Raw genomic sequence first — 21,259 nt, forward strand, 5'->3', positions numbered from 1 at the left:
ACAGTTTAGTTGTTCTTGCAAGATGCATTAAGAATCAAAATTATTAATCAATAATCTGACAATAAAAATTACATAAAAAGGGGTTTCCACGCAGAAGACAGTTTAGCTGTTCTTGCAAGATGCATTAAGAATCAAAATTATTAACCAATAATCTGACAAAATATTAAGTAATTATTGGAACATCGTGATTCTCTAAATATCGTATTTCTTGGGTTTCAAGTTGTTTTGAAAACGAGTTTGTGAATTTCGCGTGGGAGAAGCGTTTTGCGGCAATACGAAAGGGTGGCCGCCGCTTATTTATGGCAAAGCATGATAATAGCGCGGATGATGGGACCCACGTTCTTGGAACAAGTATATTCGAGGTAGCCATGGCGACGGTGCTGTGGCCATATTGGTCCTCGGCCAACTATCGATAATAGGAAAGATAAGAGTCAACCCCTGGGATACTTTATCGTTCCCGAAATGGCGACCGTGAGTCTCTCGTCCCCGGTTCACCGAGGATTCCGTTCCCCGGCATCCGCGTCGACGATCGAGTCCCGATTCTCGTTCATTGATAATGCCACTTCCGTAACGTATTTTCGCGTCACGACAGTTAAGGAACTCTGGGACCGCGGATACTCCCGTTGAATAAGATATTTCTGACTTTGATCGAGCTCCCTTTAAAGCAGATACCATGGGCAAGACTCTACGGCCAAGTTGCCCCCTCGTCTTCCAAAAGCAAAACCCACTGTGCAAAAAGATATTACAGACAAGATGGCTGCCAGTTATTCTTACTCGTATATGGATTTAAAGAGTTTCTGAACCGATATGTACAAGAGTTCCGACATAGTTCTTTACCCTTCAAAAGCAAAACTTGGAGTCTGTATTACTACTGGATCTGTTAATCTTGTTTGATATTTTTCAATATTCCTCGTATATGGATTTAAAGAATTTCTGAACCGATATGTTCACGAGTTCCGAAATAATTCTTTACTCTTCAAAAGCATAACCTGGAATCTGTATTACTACTGGATCTGTTAATCTTGTTTGATATTTTTCAATATTCCTCGTATATGGATTTAAAGAACTTCTCAACCGATATGTTCACGAGTTCTGAAATAGTCCTTTACCATTCAAAAACAAAACCTTGAGTCTCTATTACTACTAGATCTGTTAATCTATTTAATGAATATCATACAATTTTTTATTCCAATTTCAATACCTCTTTCCAACGATATTCTTATATTTTTCTGTTTCTAATGGAGGAACACGCATTGTTTAGTACAAATGAATGAACTTAGATCATGTTTCACCGGAAATTTCGTCCATTTGGAGAAGTTTGGGCCGCTTATGGGCGAAGTGTAAGCAGAATCACGTTACACGGTGCGCGTTTCTTTCGCGATGCTCGTCTGTCGGAAAACTCCGGTCGCGCGCGCGCGCGGATTGGCAAGCAGTCGCCATTACGTGAAATAAATGCGAGTTAATTAAAGGGCGGAAGCAATTACTTGCGAATAAATCGTGCCCGTTAATCCGTTATAGCGCAGACAAGTTAAACTTCTCTCTCTCGCGCACCCCACGAACGCCGCCCCTCTCACGGGGGGGGTTTAAATGCGAGGATAGGGATTTGCGAGAACGACGCCGACGTCGGGGCGCGTTCGCATAATTGGCTTTGAACGCCGCCACCTGCGTCCCGACGCCGCAGCCTTACATGCTCCTATGTTTGAGGCAGCGTACGGGCGCGGATGTTATCGCTGTGTGCGCGCCCGGAAACGTATCTGCCCCGAGGAAGGATAAAGGAACGATATGAATCGTTCGAGCTACGAAATCAACCTGGAGACAGGGATCCTCGAATAAACCGTTTAATTCTTTTTTTTCTCTTTTTTTATTTTAATTGCTCGTGAGATTATTTTGGAATGTACAAGAAGTTATTGAGAAGCTCAAAAAGTGTAACAGGGAGAGTAATTTCCTGATAAGGGTGGTTCTTTGGCTTTCTGATTGTCGAATTTTTTGGGGGCTCAAAAATTGTATTGAGTCGTTCGAAAAATAGTTCTGGAGCTTCTTGAGTTATTTTAAAATTTTTATCGTTGATATTGCTTCTACCAAATGCGTTAGAGACACCTGAGATTTTAGCTTGAAATTATTCTGTAAGTTTAGTCATTTGCAAAGGTGACAATAGACACCTTTTGGCTTGAACAGCTCTATGCATATAACTGCTTTGGAAATAGTGTTAATAATTAACGTGAGATACGAATTATTATGTTTAGGGGTTGAGACAACCCTCTAGAAAGCTTCCATTTCCTTAATTCTATTAATAAAAATATGAATTTGCATAAGGATCCGCAGTCTACTTATCGATATCAATATTATACAGGGTGGTCGGCCAACCCTGGGAAAAATCTTAATGAGAGATTCCAGAGGCCAAAATAAGACGAAAATCAACAATATCAATTTCTTGGCTGAGGCTTCGTTAAAAAGTTATTAACAATTAAATTAAAAAGTTTCAAATCGTTCTGGAAAAATTATTCTCGGTTTCGAGGGTCGATTACAATCATTTTTGGTCATTACACATACCTCTGAAATCCTACCCACTTTCGAGAAAAATAATCGGGTAGATGCAGAAATTTTTCGATAAGAAAAAGTTTTTCATGTCGTTCTAAAAAAATTATTCTCGGTTTCGAGGGTCGATTCTAATCATTTTTGGTCATTACGCACATCCCCGGAATCCTATGCACTTTCGAGAAAAAAATTCTTTACTGAAAATCTAATTGTCTAAATTCGACGAAAAAAAAAAATTTCAAATGGTTCTGGAAAAATTATATTTATTTAGTGGAGTCAATTATAATTATTTTTGGTGAGTAGACACACCCCCGAAATCCTACCCGTTTACTTGAAAAAAAATCGAGAAGGTGTGAAATTTTTCGACGGAAAGAAAAAATTTCAAATCGTTCTGGAAAAATTATTTTCGGTTCCGGGGGTCAATTGCAATCATCTTTGATGAATAAACATACCCCCGAAATCCTCCGTGTTTTCGAGAAAAAAATTCAGTACGGTTGGAACTTTAAATGTTAATAACTTTTTAACGAAGCCTCCATCAAGACATTGTAATTCTTGATTTTCGTCGTATTTTGGCCTCAAGAGTACCCCATTAAATTTTTCCCAGGGGTGATCGAACATCCTGTATACTCTGGAAAACTGTTGTTTAATGATAAATCGGTAATTTTCAGATACTCTTGAAAATCGTTTTCCCCCGGTGAAATAGGAATGGAAATTGCTAGAATCGCTGATCGAAACTGTCTGTTTGGCGCGTTTGATGAATATCTGATATTGGAAACGCGGTCCTTCGATCGGTCGCTGACGAACGTTCGAAAGAGCTATTTCGGCTGAGATTCGGGGTGCGTGTCTAACACGTCGGTGCCTGGTAGACAATGACAGGCGAGGGTCCTACCAACATTGAGACGTTCCTACTGTAATTTACGAGCCCCTGTTTGCCGACAAAGATTGCGGGTGGCTCTTGCGAAGCCGAAGAGGCTGCCGGAAAATGGCACCGTGCTGGGAAATTGGCTTTCGTCACGGTCACCGTTTGAACGCGATCGTACTGTGCATTATTGCCGATCATACTTCCATGAGGAGTAGAAAGTTGGATGCGCGGGGATGCCCGATTCGCAGCTGCGAGCTTTCTGCTCGGACCGTCTTTTATTCCACTTTCCAAATAAGAAATAGTAACGAAAAAACTATCAACTCGGTGGAACAATAACGAGTCTCGTCCAAGCCAACGATAGAAAAAATTTCGATGGGCCAATATAATTTATTTATAAAAAACAATAAATTCTTCTTCGAGTAAATGTGAAACTTTTGGGCGAAATTAAAAATTCTCAAATCGTTATAAAAAAATTATTTCTAGTTGCAGGGGTCAATTATAATTATTTTTGGTGAATAGACATACCCCTGAAATCTTGCGCATTTTCGAGATAAAAATTCGAGGAGATGTGAAATTTTTGGGCAAAATTAAAAATTTTCAGATCACTATAAAAAAATTATTTTTAGTTACACGGGTCAATTATAATTATTTTTGGTGAATAGACATACCCCTGAAATCTTGCGCATTTTCGAGAAAAAAATTCGAGTAGATGTGAAATTTTGGGGCAAAATTAAAAATTTTCAGATCGCTATAAAAAAATTATTTTTAGTTGCAGAGGTCAATTACAATCATTTTTTATCAATAGACATACCCTCGAAATCCTACCCACTTTCGAGAAAAAAATTCGAAATGTGCTGAAATTTGTCTGTGAAAAAAAAAATTCAAATCGATCTGGAAAAATTATTTTCGTTCGCGGGGATCAATTGCAATCATTTTTGGTGAATAGACATATCCCCGAAATCCTACCCATTTTCGAGATAAAAATTCGAGTAGATGTGAAATTTTGGGGCAAAATTAAAAATTTTCAGATCGTTATAAAAAAATTATTTTTAGTTGCAGGGGTCAATTACAATCATTTTTTATCAATAGACATACCCTCGAAATCCTACCCACTTTCGAGAAAAAAATTCGAAATGTGCTGAAATTTGTCTGTGAAAAAAAAAATTCAAATCGATCTGGAAAAATTATTTTCGTTCGCGGGGATCAATTGCAATCATTTTAGGTGAATAGACATACCCCGGAAATCCTGCGCATTTTCGAGAAAAAAAATTCAGTACTGGCGAATCTCTAAACGTTAGTAACTTTTTAACGAAGCCCCCATCAACAAATTAATATTCTTGATTTTCGTTCTATTTCAACCTCTAGAATCTCCCATTACAATTTTTCCCCAGTGCTGACCGAACACCCTGTATAATTTTTTTGTATTTTGTTTATTAATGTAACTAATTAGACGCTCAATGGGCTCTCGAAAGTATTAAAACCGAATTTGAAGAATCAATGAACGCGAGAATCCGAAATTCTATATCGAATGGAGTCGTTCCGAAGGTTATGCGGTTCCGGGTAGTCCAGGTGGCTTGAAAGGGCAATTAAACGTATAAACGGTGGAAATTAGCCGCAAGAATTGGTTCGAAGTCTACGGTAAAGGCATGCCCTGAATAGATCCGCAGGCATCAGGGCCATTTAACACGATGACACCCCATTTACCACCCCCGCAAAGAGACCGCTGGATACCGAGGAAAGCCCTAAAGCCCATATGTCAGCACGTGCCGCTGCCCATAGGTGCTCTGTATCGTTGAATGCTCGTAGCGTTAGGTCGGTGGACGGTCAGATTTCCGTTTATTAGTCGCAAACGTCATGCTGTCGCGTATCGCGATACGACCAACCACTGGAATTAACACTTTCCAACACTTGGAAATGAAACATCCAAAAGTCACCATCGACGACTGGGATATTTTTTTTCTAAGAGTTGCACATCGTTTAGGAATACTGTAGCAGAAGCATTCTGTTCCCAAATACTGATACGAATACGACCATAATACTTTCCTTCACAGATTACTTCAATTCCATTTTAAACGAAATAATAATTAGTCAAATGAAATGATAGTTCCATAAATATAAATGAATTGAAACATTCATAGTAGAGGTTATCCACGGTGCCTCGACTAAAGACCGAATAAAACATTTAATTTTTTTTTTTTTAATTCAATTCCAGCTGAGACTTGCTTAAAACGTTTTAATAACAAATTTTAAAAACTAATGATATAACCAGAATGGAGGTCACGTTATTCTAGGTGAAGAAATAAGTCGTATAACCTAAAATTCATGCTCGAGCCTACGTCTTTGGTACGACCTGTACGCGACTGACACGGTAGTTGAATTTTTCCGTGTTCGTATCATATGTATCTACATTCAATACTGACCCTCCTTCTGCGAGCAGAATAAAGGAGGATTGGCTGAAATCAGCGGATTCACGAATTCTTTCTTATCCCGCCCTAATTCGAGGAAACGACCGTCGTAAAACGAATCAGAGGGGTATCATACCTCGGAATTCTTCCTCCCGATTACCCTCCGGACGCTCGTTTTTGCTCCACCCTTCTGGATCCGGGGATGAAAGGAGGTGGATGTTGGAAAACCAAGCAGGAAATCGCATCGCACGGAGAATGGCCCTCCTCCTATACACACAACTACGTTTCAGTCTTCCGCCTCTTATTGAGTTATCGAAACTATACCCGCGAGACAGATTCCACGCTGGGCACGAAAATTCTTCTAAAACCAGATCCCTCGGAGCTCTTTTATTTTAGATAGAAATGCTTACGAAATAAACATAGTCTTTTTCTTTTAATTGATTTACTTACATCCACGTCACTTTGCGAGTCATTAGCAAACACCACGAGTTGCATTTGTGTATTTGCCGTCAACGGCAAAATGTCGAAGTTTGTCAAGGAAACGTTTCTATTCCTGTCATTGTAAAACACCGCCAATTTTTACTTTCCGACACTACACTTGTAATTTCTACTTTCTTTATTCGTAAACATAGTATCACATCGTGTTAAGCGTAATATATGTATATTATTTAATACATTTAATATATTTAATCCAAAGCTTATTCGTTTAATAAAAAACATGCTCTATTTTACGAACGACTCTACCGCCATCTACGGCAGAACGTCCAAGTTTATCGAGGAATAGTTCCAGAAGAATCCGCCATTCAGTAGTGTCGCCACAGGCGAGATGTGACTAGTTATCGACTGTTTCGATTAAAACTTACTTATTATCTGTAGATAACTGTGTCTGTATATATAGACTTTATGTAACAATATCAAATATTATACAATATTCTAAACATCGTACTATTATTATATATAATATAAGCAATTAAAATATGTGTTTAATATAAATTTTGTGTAAAGTAAAGGGAATGAATAAGAATATTCTGGAACAACCGTAAAGCCATGTGTTATATTCTTCCGCCAATGCGAAGAAGACATTTGGACCGAATTATAACCGGCTTGTCCTTCATTGGTCGATGTGCATTGCGTGGATTCGTGTGATTGGTCGACGTACTTGATTCCCTCTCGCTATAACATAGCGTCGCAGGTTAGATTGTATGACAGTCGGTGTAAAACAACTGAGTGAGGCGTGTGGTGTTAATTTCAGTGTTTTCGCTTTTTTTTGTGATATTGTGAACTATTGAGGACAACGATGAAAAAAGCGTTAATATTAGTATCGTTATTGATCCTTCTAACGGGTAAGTTAAATTAAAAAATGCTAATTACGAAGAGAATAGTGTTCGCATATACACGTTAATCGAGGTACAGCTACGTCGATTTTTTTATTGTTCAGGATACGTTAGGGCAGAAGATCATATCGAGGAGGATGCTGCAACCGTTGAAAATGATTTGGGTGCCAGCCGAGAAGGATCTCGAACAGGTTACACGTTTTCTTATGTATTTCTATGTTATTTAAAACGGATGCACATATGGTGGAACCTTCATCTGACAACAGTAGTTGTAATAGATATACACCCCCTTGTTGATAAGACAAAAAACTAAAAATAATTTTATATTTACGTTTACGAAGCTTACAATGAAATTTATCTTCTTTATTTAAGATTTTTGAACAAACGAATGAATTACTTCAGAAATACTTTAAAATAATTTAACTTGTTAGAAGCAGCGCTAGATCACCTGTATATTTGTATTATATTCGGTTACTAAATGTGCAAGTAAATGTTTTTGCAGATGACCAGGTGGTTCAGAGGGAAGAAGAGGCTATAAAGCTAGACGGATTGAATGTAGCTCAAATAAAGGAACTCAGAGAGAAGGCTGAGAAGTTTGTGTTCCAAACTGAAGTCAATCGTATAATGAAACTTATTATAAATTCATTGTATCGCAATAAAGATATCTTCCTGAGAGAATTGATATCCAACGCGTCAGATGCTTTGGATAAGATTAGATTGCTATCCCTTACAGATAGAAATGTTCTAGATAGTAACCCTGAGTTAGCAATTCGGATAAAGTCAGACAAGGAAAATAAAATATTGAGTATAACTGATTCTGGTATTGGTATGACCAAGAACGAATTAATCAATAATCTTGGAACCATTGCTAAGTCCGGTACGGCTGAATTTTTGGGCAAGATGCAAGATACTTCGAACACTCAGGATCTAAATGATATGATTGGTCAGTTTGGAGTAGGCTTCTACTCTGCCTTTTTGGTCTCCGATATGGTAATTGTCACATCTAAACACAACGATGACAAACAATATATCTGGCAGTCCGATAGCAGCAGTTATAGTATCGTTGAAGATCCAAGGGGAGACACCTTGAAAAGAGGAACAACTGTCAGGTAAACAAAATAATATTTGTTACATATTAATTTCAGGGACATCGGTTTGACAGAACTGGAGTAGTAACTGACCTATTCGTCATTGCAGCCTTCATTTGAAAGACGAGGCGCTGGACTTCTTGGAGGAAGACACGATCAGGAACTTAGTAAAGAAGTATTCGCAATTTATTAATTTCCCTATATACCTCTGGGGTAGTAAAGTCATTCAGGTCGAGGAAGTGGAAGAGGAGAGACCAGTAAATGAAGATGCAAGCGATAAGGATGAATCTACCGAAGATACATTAACGGAAGAAGAGGACACGGAGGAGGAGAAGAAAAGCAAGAAAGTCGACAAGACTGTCTGGGACTGGGAGCTGCTGAATGATTCCAAACCGATATGGACCCAGAAACCTTCCGAAGTCGAGGAGAAAGATTACAACGACTTTTACAAGGCATTGACGAAAGATACTCAAGAACCATTGGCGAAGATTCATTTCATCGCGGAAGGTGAAGTCACCTTCAAATCGCTTCTATTCATTCCTAAAGTACAACCTGGCGATAGCTTCAACCGCTACGGCACCAAAGCAGATAACATTAAATTATACGTTAGGAGAGTCTTTATCACCGACAAATTCACCGATATGATGCCTAATTACTTGTCCTTCATCCGCGGTATCGTCGACAGCGACGACTTGCCGCTCAATGTTTCGCGCGAAAATTTGCAACAACATAAGCTCATTAAAGTGATCAAGAAGAAGCTGATCAGGAAGGTCTTGGACATGATAAAGAAGATTTCCAGAGAAGATTATGAGAAGTTCTGGAAGGAGTACAGCACAAACATTAAATTGGGCGTGATGGAGGATGCCCAGAACCGCGCTAGATTGTCCAAGCTCTTGATGTTCCATTCCTCCATGCAAAAGGGGATGACATCGTTGGTCGATTACGTTTCTCGCATGAAGTCCAAGCAACAATACATTTACTACATCGCTGGCGCTTCCAAGGAAGAGGTGAAGAAATCTCCGTTCGTCGAGAGATTGGACAAGAAGGGCTACGAAGTTCTATACTTAACCGAAGCCGTCGACGAGTATGCTATTTCCGCTCTGCCCGAATTTGATGGCAAGAAATTCCAGAATGTCGCCAAAGAAGGATTCACGCTAGACGAGGGTGAGAAAGCCAAAGAAAGGATGGAACAAATGAAAACCATGTACGAGCCTTTGGTCAAGTGGCTAAGCGACATCCTGAAGGATCATATCAGCAAAGCTCAGGTGTCGGAACGTCTCACGGAATCCCCGTGCGCGTTGGTCGCCAGCATGTTTGGATGGACCGGTAATATGGAAAGGCTGGCGGTTTCGAACGCTCATCAGAAGAGCGACGATCCACAAAAGACTTACTACTTGAATCAGAAGAAGATGTTGGAGATCAATCCAAAGCATCCTCTTATCAAAGAACTACTGCATCGAGTAGAATTGGACACCAACGATCAGACAGCAAAGGATATGGCTCTGATGATGTTCAGAACAGCTACCCTTCGGTCCGGATACATGCTTAGGGAAACCGCCGACTTTACAGACAGCGTGGAACGCTTGATGAGAAAAACTTTAGGCATTCCCCTGGATGAGATGCCAGAAGAAGAGGAACTACAAGACGAGGAATCGGGTTCGATGGACGCTGAAACAGAAACCGAGAAGATCATAGACATGGACATGAGCGACGAGGATAAAGACGACGATAAACACGATGAATTGTAAACAAGAATTACGTCGCGCAAGACTAACTTTCATACCTATATGATTATACAATGTATAGTGATGTGGTAATTTTATTCAGTCGTGCAACTATTATCGATTGCAAACGAAAACGAACTGTTGTAATTGTACAGAGAGAACAAGGAAGTATCTTCCGATGGTTCTTTGCAGAATTGAACGCGTTTTGTAATAATATTGTCGCAATGGTACATCCGAAGGATGTAACAAAGTACGCAAAGGTGGCATATATTTCACTGATTAAGTTCGTCATCGTAATCCGTAAGCTCTCATATGTTCCACGTTCGGTAACGAATTATTGTTATAATTTATTTGATTTGATCTTCCACATTTTTATAGTAACGCAAAGTGATCACTGACTGAACGTAATAAATATAGTATGTTTGTGATGCGAATGACTGTATTTGTATAAAAGGATATTAAAAAAGTTATCGAAGTAACATTATCATCGTGGTTTTACTGCCGATTGTCTTTTGTATTCTCTGTGTTTTTTTGTTACGAAAAAAATGTGCGATAACGTTGTTGACGATAAAGTATGTACATGTACATTCCTTTTTCATTTTCGAGAAATATAGAACAATGATAACGCGTAACGTGTTTGTTTTTAGCGTAAAATTACAAACGAAGAACATTAATAATAGTTTCCCTGATTTGTTCAGAAAAGAATATTTAAAATAACAAGGGACGGGCTTAAGACTATATAAATAAAATTGTAAGATAATTCAATAACATATACCGTTTTTGCAATAAATTTATTGAAACGTACCGGAAGTAGCTGACAAAAGTATTTATACTTCGACGACTATGGATTCCCGAAGAGTTTATTGATAGTCTAAGAGAGAGGTCACAATTTTCAATATTACTAATATAACAAAATGAATTGCAAGAAACCGGAAACAATAGTGAAGTAGTGTCAGAAAGGAAAATCATAGAGTGAAATTGCACAACTTGTAGACAGAAGTAAATTTACTGTTCATTATATTACGAAGAAATTTAATACTCAAGGTAATGTTATTAACAAGCCTTATTCTTCAGTTCAACATGCACAAAAGTTTGAAGTTGTTCGAATTATTTCTACGGTTTGTATTTTCAAAACAATGCCAAGTTATTCGTTTCCGGCAAACGCATTTTATTCCGGTCGATCGACCAATGAGGTGGCTCTGTTCTTATAGAACCGGGGCAAACAGCGTAGGTATCCGAGTACGGCCGAGCGCTCATTTCCGTTTTCGAATCCGACGTCACCTACTCTGAAAGCCCGTGTGTTTTGTGTTTCTTTGGGGCCACAATGATTATCGCTAATTTAACGTAAGTATTGTCATGCTCTCGGATCGAAATTACGTAGGCTAAGCCCGCTGGGATTCTCGCGGTGTCGTTCGTAAATGAGAACTGGTCACGAAACCGCGCGAATTCTTTTGCGTAAGTTTCATGCCAAAGGAGCGAAGACCTCTCTCGCCATGCCGGGCTATAAAACAGCCCCTCTTTCTTGGACACGTTTTATTAACCGAGAAACGACGGAAAAAAAATCCCCGACCGGTTGTCTCGTTCTTGTTTGCATCGTAACGATCGTCGAAACGGGACGGAACGTTTCGTTGAAAGGGAAAAGAACTGTTCAATGATAATCGGGAGGCCACATATAAACAAAATAAATGGCGTCGGCATACTTCTGTTCCGAGTATGACAAATTTTGTTGTCTCGCGTGTTCGTCAATCTTTTCGAGAGTTAACGAATCAACGATACATGGTAAGGAGAGTGTCTGCCCTTTCGTGGGATCTAAATCACCGTTGTTGTACAAATTTACGGATAAACATATTTTATATCTGTTTTTTTTGTGTCGTTTTTCTTCTCAAATAATTGTCAATAAGTAGATCTGGTACATGTTCGATGTTTCCAAATAGTTTGATATATTCTGCCTAGTTTATAAGCTAAAGTGTAAAAGAGCTTGTTATCGGGCACTGTGATGATAAATTCAATGATTTTCTTGACTGACTGACAATGTTTGTTGCAGGTTGAAATTATTGAAATTGAAACTAGATTTCTTCATGTCGTAAAAAAAATATCTAAAGCAAAACACTAAGTAAACATTCTCACCTACAACTTATAAACAAACAAGAAAAGCGTGACATTATACAAAAACATAAAAAAAAAAAAAAAAGCAAACAAGTTTAACTCGTAACTGTATAACGCAAACGGAATCTTGGGCAAAATGGGCATTCAAGATTTACAAATCTTTCTGGATAACAACTACATACAAGGAGGATCTGTACCCGTGGATCTGTTGAAAATAGCTCGTTCGATTACACAGAGACAACATAATCGTGTTGGTAAAGCACAATTGTATTCTGGAAAGTTAAGACTAGTCCTTGATGGAGAGTGCTGTTTAGATAGATTATACGGAGGTTACTTCTCAGGTATATACACTTTTGCTCCGTTTGGTACATATTTAATTACAAAATTAAAGTAAGCGATCTATACCTCAGACTGGGCTTGTGGAGGACAATGGAATCGAATGTTACAATTCTTAGCAGTCCTCATACAAGCGACAGAAATGTCAGGCTTGGAACTGGCCGTATTCTTCAATGGATGTTTTGAATCTCCTAGACGCGCAGATTGGATTCAAAATCAGCTACAAGTGCGAATTAAAGTGAACAATGTAAGTTAAGATCCATTCGGATGTTTAGGAATACCAAAAACCTGCCCGCTCTTATATGATGCTTTTTCTAGGTATTAAAACATATTTCAACAAAAGGTACCCCACCGCCAAAAATATGGTGGACTCCGCCGGTATGTCTGAGAACCAGTTTACGTATGGCTCTGCGACATTTGAATGTTACAGTTGTAAGTTGAATCATATTCTTTTAATATTCAATCCCAGTATTATATCGCTTAAGTTCCGTTTCGACAGTTATGTAGCATGGACGATCATCATCAAGAAGTAATTGCTTATTGTCGAGAGAATAACTTCAATGGTTTGATTGCTGACGATGCAGAGTATGCTGCATTCGATCCTCCGCGATATTTCTCGTCCGAACAATTAAAGCTTACATACAAGGTACGTGCTTGCATGTAGGAAATACAGTCAGATCTCTATAAGTAAAATGTATATCTATCATTAGAATTAACAAAACGAAATCTGTATGTGTGGTATGTATCGGATAAGAAATTAATGACAATTAAATACTCGTAGGGTTCTCTTGATACAAAGGAATATGTTCTCCCAGAACTTTTAAAAGCGTTAAACATCCCATCGGATAGGCTATGCTTGCTAGCTGCGTTACTTGGAAATTATATCTTAACCGAACAGGATCTGGCTGATTTTTATAAGAAGCTGAACGTTAACACTATTTTAAATAAGATTAACGTGGAGAACACGATAAAAACGATCGCCAGTTTCGTTAAAGACCTCCCATCCGTCGAATTAGATGTAGCGTCGCAAAAGGTTTTTGGATCTTTGTCGGATCCGAGGTGTTCGAAACTGAGGCAATCGGTTCAGTACTACATAAACGGAACTAAAGAAGGATTCTTGCATTACAAACCGGTGAAACCAACCAGAGGTAAGGCTCTACTTTAATCCAGCACCTGCATCCTCGATAGCGACGCTCGAATAAAAATATATCATTATTTAGTACACAAATTGGACTCGAAACAAAACTCAGTACAACCACAGTCAAATCTATCCGAAACGCCTTCAACGTCGGAAGGTGATTCGAACTTAGAGACATCTAGATTCGCGTCCGAAACGGTAGAGAGTGAACACGAGAGCTTGAACGCTTATAAGCAAGCAACTGCAAACGCAACGTCTGCGCCTCAAATTGTGATAGATCCACCGGGTATTCAGGGTCACGGAGACGCCGATAACGTTAGGACGGAAGAAGAACAAAGTAAGACGGTATCAAACAATTAAAGATGATCGTTAATTGTTAATTCTCTCGGTATAAAGCAAATATTGTTTTACTTAGGTAATGGACACGCTGTCAACGGTACACACAATCTTTTAATTAGTTCGTCGAGTTCGAGCAGCAGTTCTTCCGCTACATCACCGTCTCATGCGACGGCCGATTCTGCTAGACAAGCAGAGAAGACTACTAATATTCCTACCACTGTACCGGAAGTGATGCGTACCGCGTCTGAGAGACATCAGAAAGGATTGATGTCGCCTCACATTTATCAGATTCTCATCGCCGGCGAGATTAAGTTACCGGTCCTCTTGGAAGACGAAAATCACCGCGAATTTCCATCCATTCATCTCATTTACAGACCCATTAGACAGATGGTGTACGCGATATTATTCAATCTACATCACCGAATGTATTTAGCTGCTAAGAGTAAAGAAAAAGGTGGTAAGTAAGAACAGTCCTGAAATCGTGCATAGAAAATTATTTTTGTTACAATTCTCTCATATTTGTTCGATAGATAGCGAAAAAATCGAAGTCCCAGATGTTGTGATAAAGGAGTGGGTATGGTCCAAATCGAATCCATATCAAACTCCGGAATTGGTGAAGGCAGAACAAATCGGTTGGGGCGTTCCTACGATTCAACGTTTATGGTTTGGGTACGTTAGTTCCGCTTACCCAGACGCCGATGTTTAAATTCTCGTCGAGGAGAGTGTTAAGAAATTCATACGTAATGTCTTTCAGCACAGGCATAGACGACAAACGTCGTCGATTGCGAGGATTCTTGACCTGTATGAGGTCAGACACGCCTCTCATGTTGAATACCTCCTACGTACCACAACACCTCTTAGTCATGGCTTGCGTTTTAAGGTGATTGGTTTTTATAATGTACATTATAGACGATCTTATTGTGTTGTTTATTTCACATTGATTAGATTTCTTTTTTTTAATTATAAGACATAACTTTCGCTTCGGGTAACGTGTCTGTCCTTTTTTTTCCAGATACATCATGTCGTTTTCGAACAAAATAAAGATTCTCCGCCGTCAGGAACTAGATGCTTTTATTGCACAAGCATTTTCGCCCGAACTTATGAATGCTCAGTATTTGCAAGATCTTCAGGTACTGTAAATACATTTTAATTAAAATTTCCTTTGCCGGATTACTCATTAAATTCGTTACACAGCTTCCCTTAGTGACATCTCGTGGAGTACAATTAGCTACATTATTTATGGCTGGTGTTGAGACTGCTCTCTTGGCAAACGATGCATGCGGTGCACCGATTCCGTGGTTAATGTGCTGCCCGTGGTTATATTTTGATGGGAAATTATTCCACCACAAATTAGCCCGTACCACGATCGCGAAAAACTTACTGGAACTCTGCAGCGGCCCCATAGATCGTGTTGTGAAAGCTGAACGAATGAGAAAAGCCATATTGGAGGGTATCAACGTTGTCTTTGCGCGTCCACCGATGCCTGTTGCACCAAGTATGTTTTTTCAAAAACATTATTAAAGGTTTTAAGAAATAGTAGTCGTAGAATACGTTTCTAGTAGAGATCCCCGTTTCTCGTGTACACAACAGGATCTCTAATTTCTAGTTTTAGATTAGATTTTCGCTTCCAAACACCTTAGCATACCATTCACACTCTAAGTGGTATGCTTTCGGAGTGGAAGGAGAGTAATTCAGCTATGTTGCTTCGTGGACTTTATGTGTTCATCCTAGTTCACGAATCTCGAAGCTGATACATGTGAACTTTTTAAATTAATCCCATTAGTATTTGGTATACCGAACTTGGGGTATTATTTTCTGCAATAGGTATCCGTGTATCGGTGCCACAAAACATTTTGGCTGCCGGATGCGCGATAAACGACGGTTTAATACGCAGCCGTGGCAATGGAACGATACCACAGCGTGGATTGATGCGTCGCCCAATACCATCACGTGGTGGCCAACTCGAAATAGCTGGAGTCGTCGTAGGTCAGTGGGGTCCCAATTACGGGCAACCTGGTCGTTTGCCTCAGCCCCTTCAAGGACATCTCCGCGGACGACTTCCTCCACAAGTAGGATCACATCTCATCAATTGACAATTACGTTTCACAACTGTTAAAAGTACTTGACGTAATCGCTCGAGGGATCTGTTACAGGTGACGTCGATAGGCGGTCTCAAGTATGGTCTTCCACGTGGCTTCACCCCCATGGGTCGGCCTACATTTCAAACGCGAGGAAACAATCGTACGCAATTAGCAGGTCGTGGAAAGAAAATGCAAATGAAGGTGAAAGGATAAATTTCCTCTTACAAGGAAGCATTCAACTCTCGCTTTTAGATGTGAATTGACTTTTGTAAGATGGTAGATTATACATCTGTTGCTGTGTAAAATACAAGGTGTTCCAAAACGTAAATCAACATCCAGTTTAATGCTTCCTTTTGTTAGTAGCCCCAAACTTATGCGTTCCATGAATTGTTACTAATGCTACCAGTTTTCGTAGGTAACTGGCAAAAAGAAAACTACCGTTAAGAAGAGCAAGGAGTGCGAGAAGAAGGACAGCAGAGGACGAGGTAACGGTGTCGATGGAATACCGGATTACAAGTAAGCGGTTCTGGTCTAATTTTAGCAAATTTTAAAATGTTATTGGAGTGTTCGATTTTCCGTATAATTGTCCGTTTGTCTCAGCGTTTGGCCATTCTTACGACCATTGACCATTGACATTTTTGCCAGCAGTGAATCGATTCCAAACATGAACGCGCTGAAAGACGCATTGCCGGTGCCAGGTCAATTCGAGGACGCCGTGGAGAACGGCAAAGGGATAGAAAAAGGGCAGGGTGACGCGGCGCTCGTTGCCCCGGTCGCCGCTGAGAATTAGGTATTTATACATCACTTTTTATCGACTTTTAGACACTCCCGGATGTGACACAAGACTGCAATCAAAATCTTATTATACGTGTAACGGGTGATTGTGCGTCACGCGACATCTGAAAGCTCCGATACGTATCGACGATTGGATCGGTTTTACGACCGAGGGGGAAAAAAAAAGATAAAAAGGAAGAGTTCTTTTCGGCCTTTTTTTTTTCTTGGATGCATCGAAGATCTAAATGTTCGTTTGTTGGATCGTGTTGGAACGTTTCGCACAAGGGAAAGACCGTTCAAATGTCGCGCGCAAGATCACTTAATAATGTCTAAAGCTCTGATGGGGCCAAACTAATTAAACTAATGTAGGAGATATCGGCATTAACGATGCCAAGATACGTAACACATTACACCGGATAAACCCGTTTCCGACGTACACAATACGATGTCCTCACTGCCAAACGTACCATTCAGTGTGTAAGATAAAAAAAAAAAAAAAATGAAACAAACAAACGGAAAGAAAAGGAGAGAATTTAAAAAGAAAAAAAACAGCAAAAGTAAAAAAAATAATAGGAGTAAAAACAGAATCGTGCTTGTGCTAAACGAGCGTGTCACACCAGCTCCGCTCGGAATCACCAATGGGATGGAACTCGACTGATTAGTGTATGCGTGCGCTAATTTTACTAAACGAGAACAAGTTGTCGTCAGCTGCTAATAAGTATTTAATTCTTAAGAAGTGTGATTATTTTTTTTACAATGAAAATATATATTTTCCGGTATTATATGAAATGCTCGCATTGACGGTCTCAGTGCTCTGATCTCCTGCTAGAATTGTAGAAAGATTAACGGAACGAATGTTACGGACGGACCGACGACGCGACCGATCACTGTATTACGCATAGTTTAATGGTTTTTTTTTTGTAGATAAGAACACGCGAGACAGGATACTGAGATATTCATTAGCAAATGGAGACTGATGCTTTTCATATAGGTAAAATATATATTTATATATGATTTAGATTAGAGATTCCCGATATATAGCATATTATATATGTGTAAACTGTAAGCGTGCGAGTGTGTATGAACGTGTGCGTGTGTGTAAGCGTGTAAGCGTGTGTGATTTGGATTCATATGTGGGAGAACGTCGTAAACGAGTAAGTGAGAATCGATTGTTTGTCTGTGGATCGCTGTACGGTGAGAAAGAAAATGGCGGACGTATGAACGATAGAGAGAAACTTAAGGAAACATACAAATGTATATATATAAATGTGGAATGTTAAATACGATGTCGGTGCCGCGTGCACATCTAAAGAGATGAAAGGGAATGTTTTGCGCGGCCGTGCACGCAGCTCCAACCTCCGAATATATTTATTTGCTGTTGCGTCGAAAAGAAGAATGTGTGCATGCGACTTCGGGACGAATTATAAATTTACGTACGATAATTGTAACCGTGGATCGTCGGGGCTTGTGAGAGTGATCCGACCATTGAAAAAGGGGCAAGGTTCTCTGAAAGAGTGGCCCTCGCGATATGCTCACTATCGCTTTAAAAATATGCTACATTTTCGTCGCAAAGTTTTCGTTATATCATGAAAGGAAACGGCGATATAAGTTGTATATTGTTTGAAAGTTGCGATTCTCTGTACAAATATTGCAGAAATATAGTTCCCGTTTTCGTTGTGGTTTTTGGACAAAAATGATAGGAAATGACAGCGTGGAAATTGTTGCAATAAAGTGTTTGCGCCTTCTGTAGCATATTTTAAGGGATACGTATGCCTCGTTTAATTGTACATATGAATAGTTACTTTAGAAGCGACAGTGTGATTGGTGTACATAAAGGGATATCCGATTGCCGCGTTACTCGCCGCGTGAGTCGGATTAGGAATGATAATGTTAAACGAAAAAAAAAAAAAAAAAATACTATTTATGGAGTAGAATAGTCGGAGAGACTTTCTACCAAAGATCATTGGAGTTCGAAGGGCGGGGAGTTTCTTTTATCCGTGAAGTATGATATACATAAAATGTGTAAAAAAAAAAAAAGTGAAAAAAACAGAGAAGCAAGACAGCACGACAGAACACGATTATTAAAGTAAGAACAAAAAAAAAAAGAAAAAAAAATATGTGAAAGATAAATAAGAGCAAAGATGAGGCAAAGAAGATGTGTCTTGAATGCAGAAGTAATTAAAAAACGAGTAAGAGAGAACGAGCGAACGAGAGAAAAACCATTTATTGAGATAATATAATGAGAGATAAGAATAAAAAAATGTTATATTTTTGTAGATTTGTTATTGCGTAAAATGCATTAAGACAATGAGAAACTATATAATTTGAGTGATGGTTAACCAAGGGGGAGAGAGAGAGAGAGAGAGAGAGAAACGTTAAGCCAGTAATTAAAATCGCGAAGGGATAAAGTGAGGGAGAAAAGGTGAAAAGTGCATTGGATGATGATGATGGTATGTTGAATATGTTTGACATCCGTGATTAATGTGTAAAAAAAGTGGTCTCATTAATTCTTCTGTCTCTGAAGCTCTTGAAGAGTTCTCTGAGTTGCTTGCAAATAAATAATGGAATGAAAAACAGAAAACGATAAGAGAAATGAATTTGTGCTAAAAAAGAAGATAAAAAACGTAACTCAATGTCAGCTTCGATTGCAAGCTATAAAAAGCGTATGCATATAATATACAGTTTTCCCAAAGTGTAATTCGAAGAATGGAAAATTGCTTTGAAAAGATTTTCGCAACGAATGGAGAAAAGAAATCCCGTGAACGGAAGAGTTATTGTTTGTAGATAAACGATTCGCTATCATTCGATGATTTTCAATTTAAACATCCACACATTGTTTTTTCGAGTACAGTAATATACGAAGCGCACCGATGTATGTAAAAATGAAAAAAAATGAGTCACCGTGTACCTCCTTTGAACATTCGAAATTAACGACGTCAATCGTACACGAATGATAGAAACGTATAATGTTAATGTTAAAACTAGAAACAGACTTTTTCAAATCTGCCGGATGAATATAAAGAAAAAAAAAAGAATATTCCAGAATAAAAAGAAAACGCCCACTCTACGCTTTCGTGCAAGGGTAGAAGATTTTTTTGTGAGAAATCGATCGATCATCCTGAACAAAATACCAGAAAACGCAAATATAAATAAACAAAAAAATAATGAAAGAAAACTAAGACATAAACACACGATGTACACAACATGATCAGTTGCTGCTGCACTGATATGAGTAATGCAATAAATAAACAAACAAGGAATAATTTAATAATGATAATATTGATAAATAAACGACGCGAATAAGCAAATCATGGAAAGAATGTGAAACAAAAGAGGAAATGTAAAGGAAGATGATAAAAAAAGAAAAAGAAAAAAAAATGAAAACAATACTGAAATCCATATTGAATGAAAACAGAGCAGAAGTATCGCAAAAAGCAAACGTATAATATATACAAAAGGCAAAAAAATGAATGAAAACTTGCATGTAAACATGATCGATGATAAAGAACAGGTGCGTGCCTGACTCGTGCCTGCTTTTTCGTTGTAATAAGTAGACGAGTAAAAAATAAACAAAAAAAGAATAAAATTAAAAATAAATAACGCAAAAATAGGGGCCCACGAAAAAAACCTTGTCAATGCTAGGACGTTATCCGTCAGAAAAAAGGGGTAAAAGCCAAGAATAATCTCTCTTGTGTAATTTTAGAAAGTAAAAAAAACCCATTTTATAAACGATTTTCTCGAACAATTGTGTGTTATTGTGGTAACAAAAGAAATTAATCATTGTACTTTGAAGTAAGACATCGCTAAACTCCTCGTTGTGTATCGATGCCGATGGGATCGACGATAAAAAAAATACTTCTTATAGGTGAGAAACGGTCGGACGAGAGAAAAAAATGTAAATTTAAGCGATTAATTTTTATTTTCTCCCTTTAATCGTAACATACATCCAATACGCAAACTATTATTTTGTAAACCGAGGCATCAGCTCCCCGATTCTTTTGTTCTTTTGCTTTTTATTTTCTCAACGCTATCTAACGCTATACTTATATTACCTTTTGTTAGGGCAGACTCTAATGCCGATGCAGCGTCTATAATTGAAACGTAATAATAATAATAATAATAATAATATAATAATAATAATAATAATAATAATCGTTTCTCACCGCGTGGACAGAGGAAAACCTTCGCTGCTTCGTTATTCGTTTTACATTTTATTATTTACTATTCACTTTTATTATAATTATTTTGTTCTTCGTTTGATTTTGTAATCACATTTGTAGTAGAGCCTTAGGTATTTTCGCGAACATCACAACTATATATGTAAATATACATAGAGAAAAATATATATAAAAAAGAAAATGGAGCGGATCATTTAATTTCAACGATTTGTTTTAAATGATTGCCACAAAAAAATAACGACGACGACGACGATGAGTTATAATTATTGTTTCACTTGTATTCTCCGTAGAAGCACGCAACCGATGGGCATTAAAACCGTTTAATGTTTCTTCTCGTTTCTCTTTGAGATGTGCCGTGT

The 21,259-nt window shown here is 38.4% G+C and overlaps 2 protein-coding genes across 4 annotated transcripts; both read left to right on the forward strand.

Annotated features, from left to right (window-relative positions):
- Positions 1-7,000: 7,000 nt before the first annotated feature.
- Positions 7,001-10,580, forward strand: LOC122405432 (endoplasmin). 2 transcript variants are annotated; one of them, XM_043410166.1, is made up of 4 exons: positions 7,001-7,145; positions 7,241-7,327; positions 7,639-8,245; positions 8,334-10,580. In XM_043410166.1, exons 1-4 carry the CDS (start codon positions 7,100-7,102, stop codon positions 9,970-9,972), a joined length of 2,379 nt encoding a protein of 792 aa, XP_043266101.1. In that variant the 5' UTR covers positions 7,001-7,099; the 3' UTR covers positions 9,973-10,580. The 2 variants fall into 2 exon arrangements, with proteins under 2 accessions (XP_043266101.1, XP_043266102.1); XM_043410167.1 differs by having other exon boundaries at positions 7,100-7,120; positions 7,216-7,327.
- A 636-nt stretch (positions 10,581-11,216) lies between these two features.
- LOC122405431 (constitutive coactivator of PPAR-gamma-like protein 1 homolog) lies at positions 11,217-18,309 on the forward strand. Of its 2 annotated transcripts, none has more exons than XM_043410164.1 (16): positions 11,217-11,292; positions 11,993-12,395; positions 12,465-12,637; positions 12,709-12,822; positions 12,890-13,036; positions 13,172-13,538; positions 13,611-13,865; positions 13,944-14,324; positions 14,398-14,536; positions 14,622-14,747; positions 14,880-14,997; positions 15,062-15,362; positions 15,692-15,936; positions 16,021-16,149; positions 16,364-16,464; positions 16,594-18,309. In XM_043410164.1, exons 2-16 carry the CDS (start codon positions 12,191-12,193, stop codon positions 16,736-16,738), a joined length of 2,946 nt encoding a protein of 981 aa, XP_043266099.1. In that variant the 5' UTR covers positions 11,217-11,292; positions 11,993-12,190; the 3' UTR covers positions 16,739-18,309. The 2 variants fall into 2 exon arrangements, with proteins under 2 accessions (XP_043266099.1, XP_043266100.1); XM_043410165.1 differs by having other exon boundaries at positions 16,597-18,309.
- Positions 18,310-21,259: the final 2,950 nt, after the last annotated feature.

The sequence above is a fragment of the Colletes gigas genome, unplaced genomic scaffold (assembly GCF_013123115.1).
Source record: "Colletes gigas isolate AHSC1104 unplaced genomic scaffold, ASM1312311v1 Colletes_gigas_Sc00004, whole genome shotgun sequence".
NCBI classification, from domain to species: domain Eukaryota; kingdom Metazoa; phylum Arthropoda; class Insecta; order Hymenoptera; family Colletidae; genus Colletes; species Colletes gigas.

Excerpts from the sequence above, each read along its gene's own strand:
- LOC122405432 (XM_043410166.1), top strand. The coding sequence starts at position 7,100 with ATGAAAAAAGCGTTAATATTAGTATCGTTATTGATCCTTCTAACGG. Across the intron at positions 7,328-7,638 it reads CCGAGAAGGATCTCGAACAG|ATGACCAGGTGGTTCAGAGG; the intron begins GTTACACGTTTT and ends ATGTTTTTGCAG. Across the intron at positions 8,246-8,333 it reads AAAAGAGGAACAACTGTCAG|CCTTCATTTGAAAGACGAGG; the intron begins GTAAACAAAATA and ends TCGTCATTGCAG.
- LOC122405431 (XM_043410164.1), top strand. The coding sequence starts at position 12,191 with ATGGGCATTCAAGATTTACAAATCTTTCTGGATAACAACTACATACAA. Across the intron at positions 12,823-12,889 it reads GACATTTGAATGTTACAGTT|TTATGTAGCATGGACGATCA; the intron begins GTAAGTTGAATC and ends CCGTTTCGACAG. Across the intron at positions 16,465-16,593 it reads GATGGAATACCGGATTACAA|CAGTGAATCGATTCCAAACA; the intron begins GTAAGCGGTTCT and ends CATTTTTGCCAG.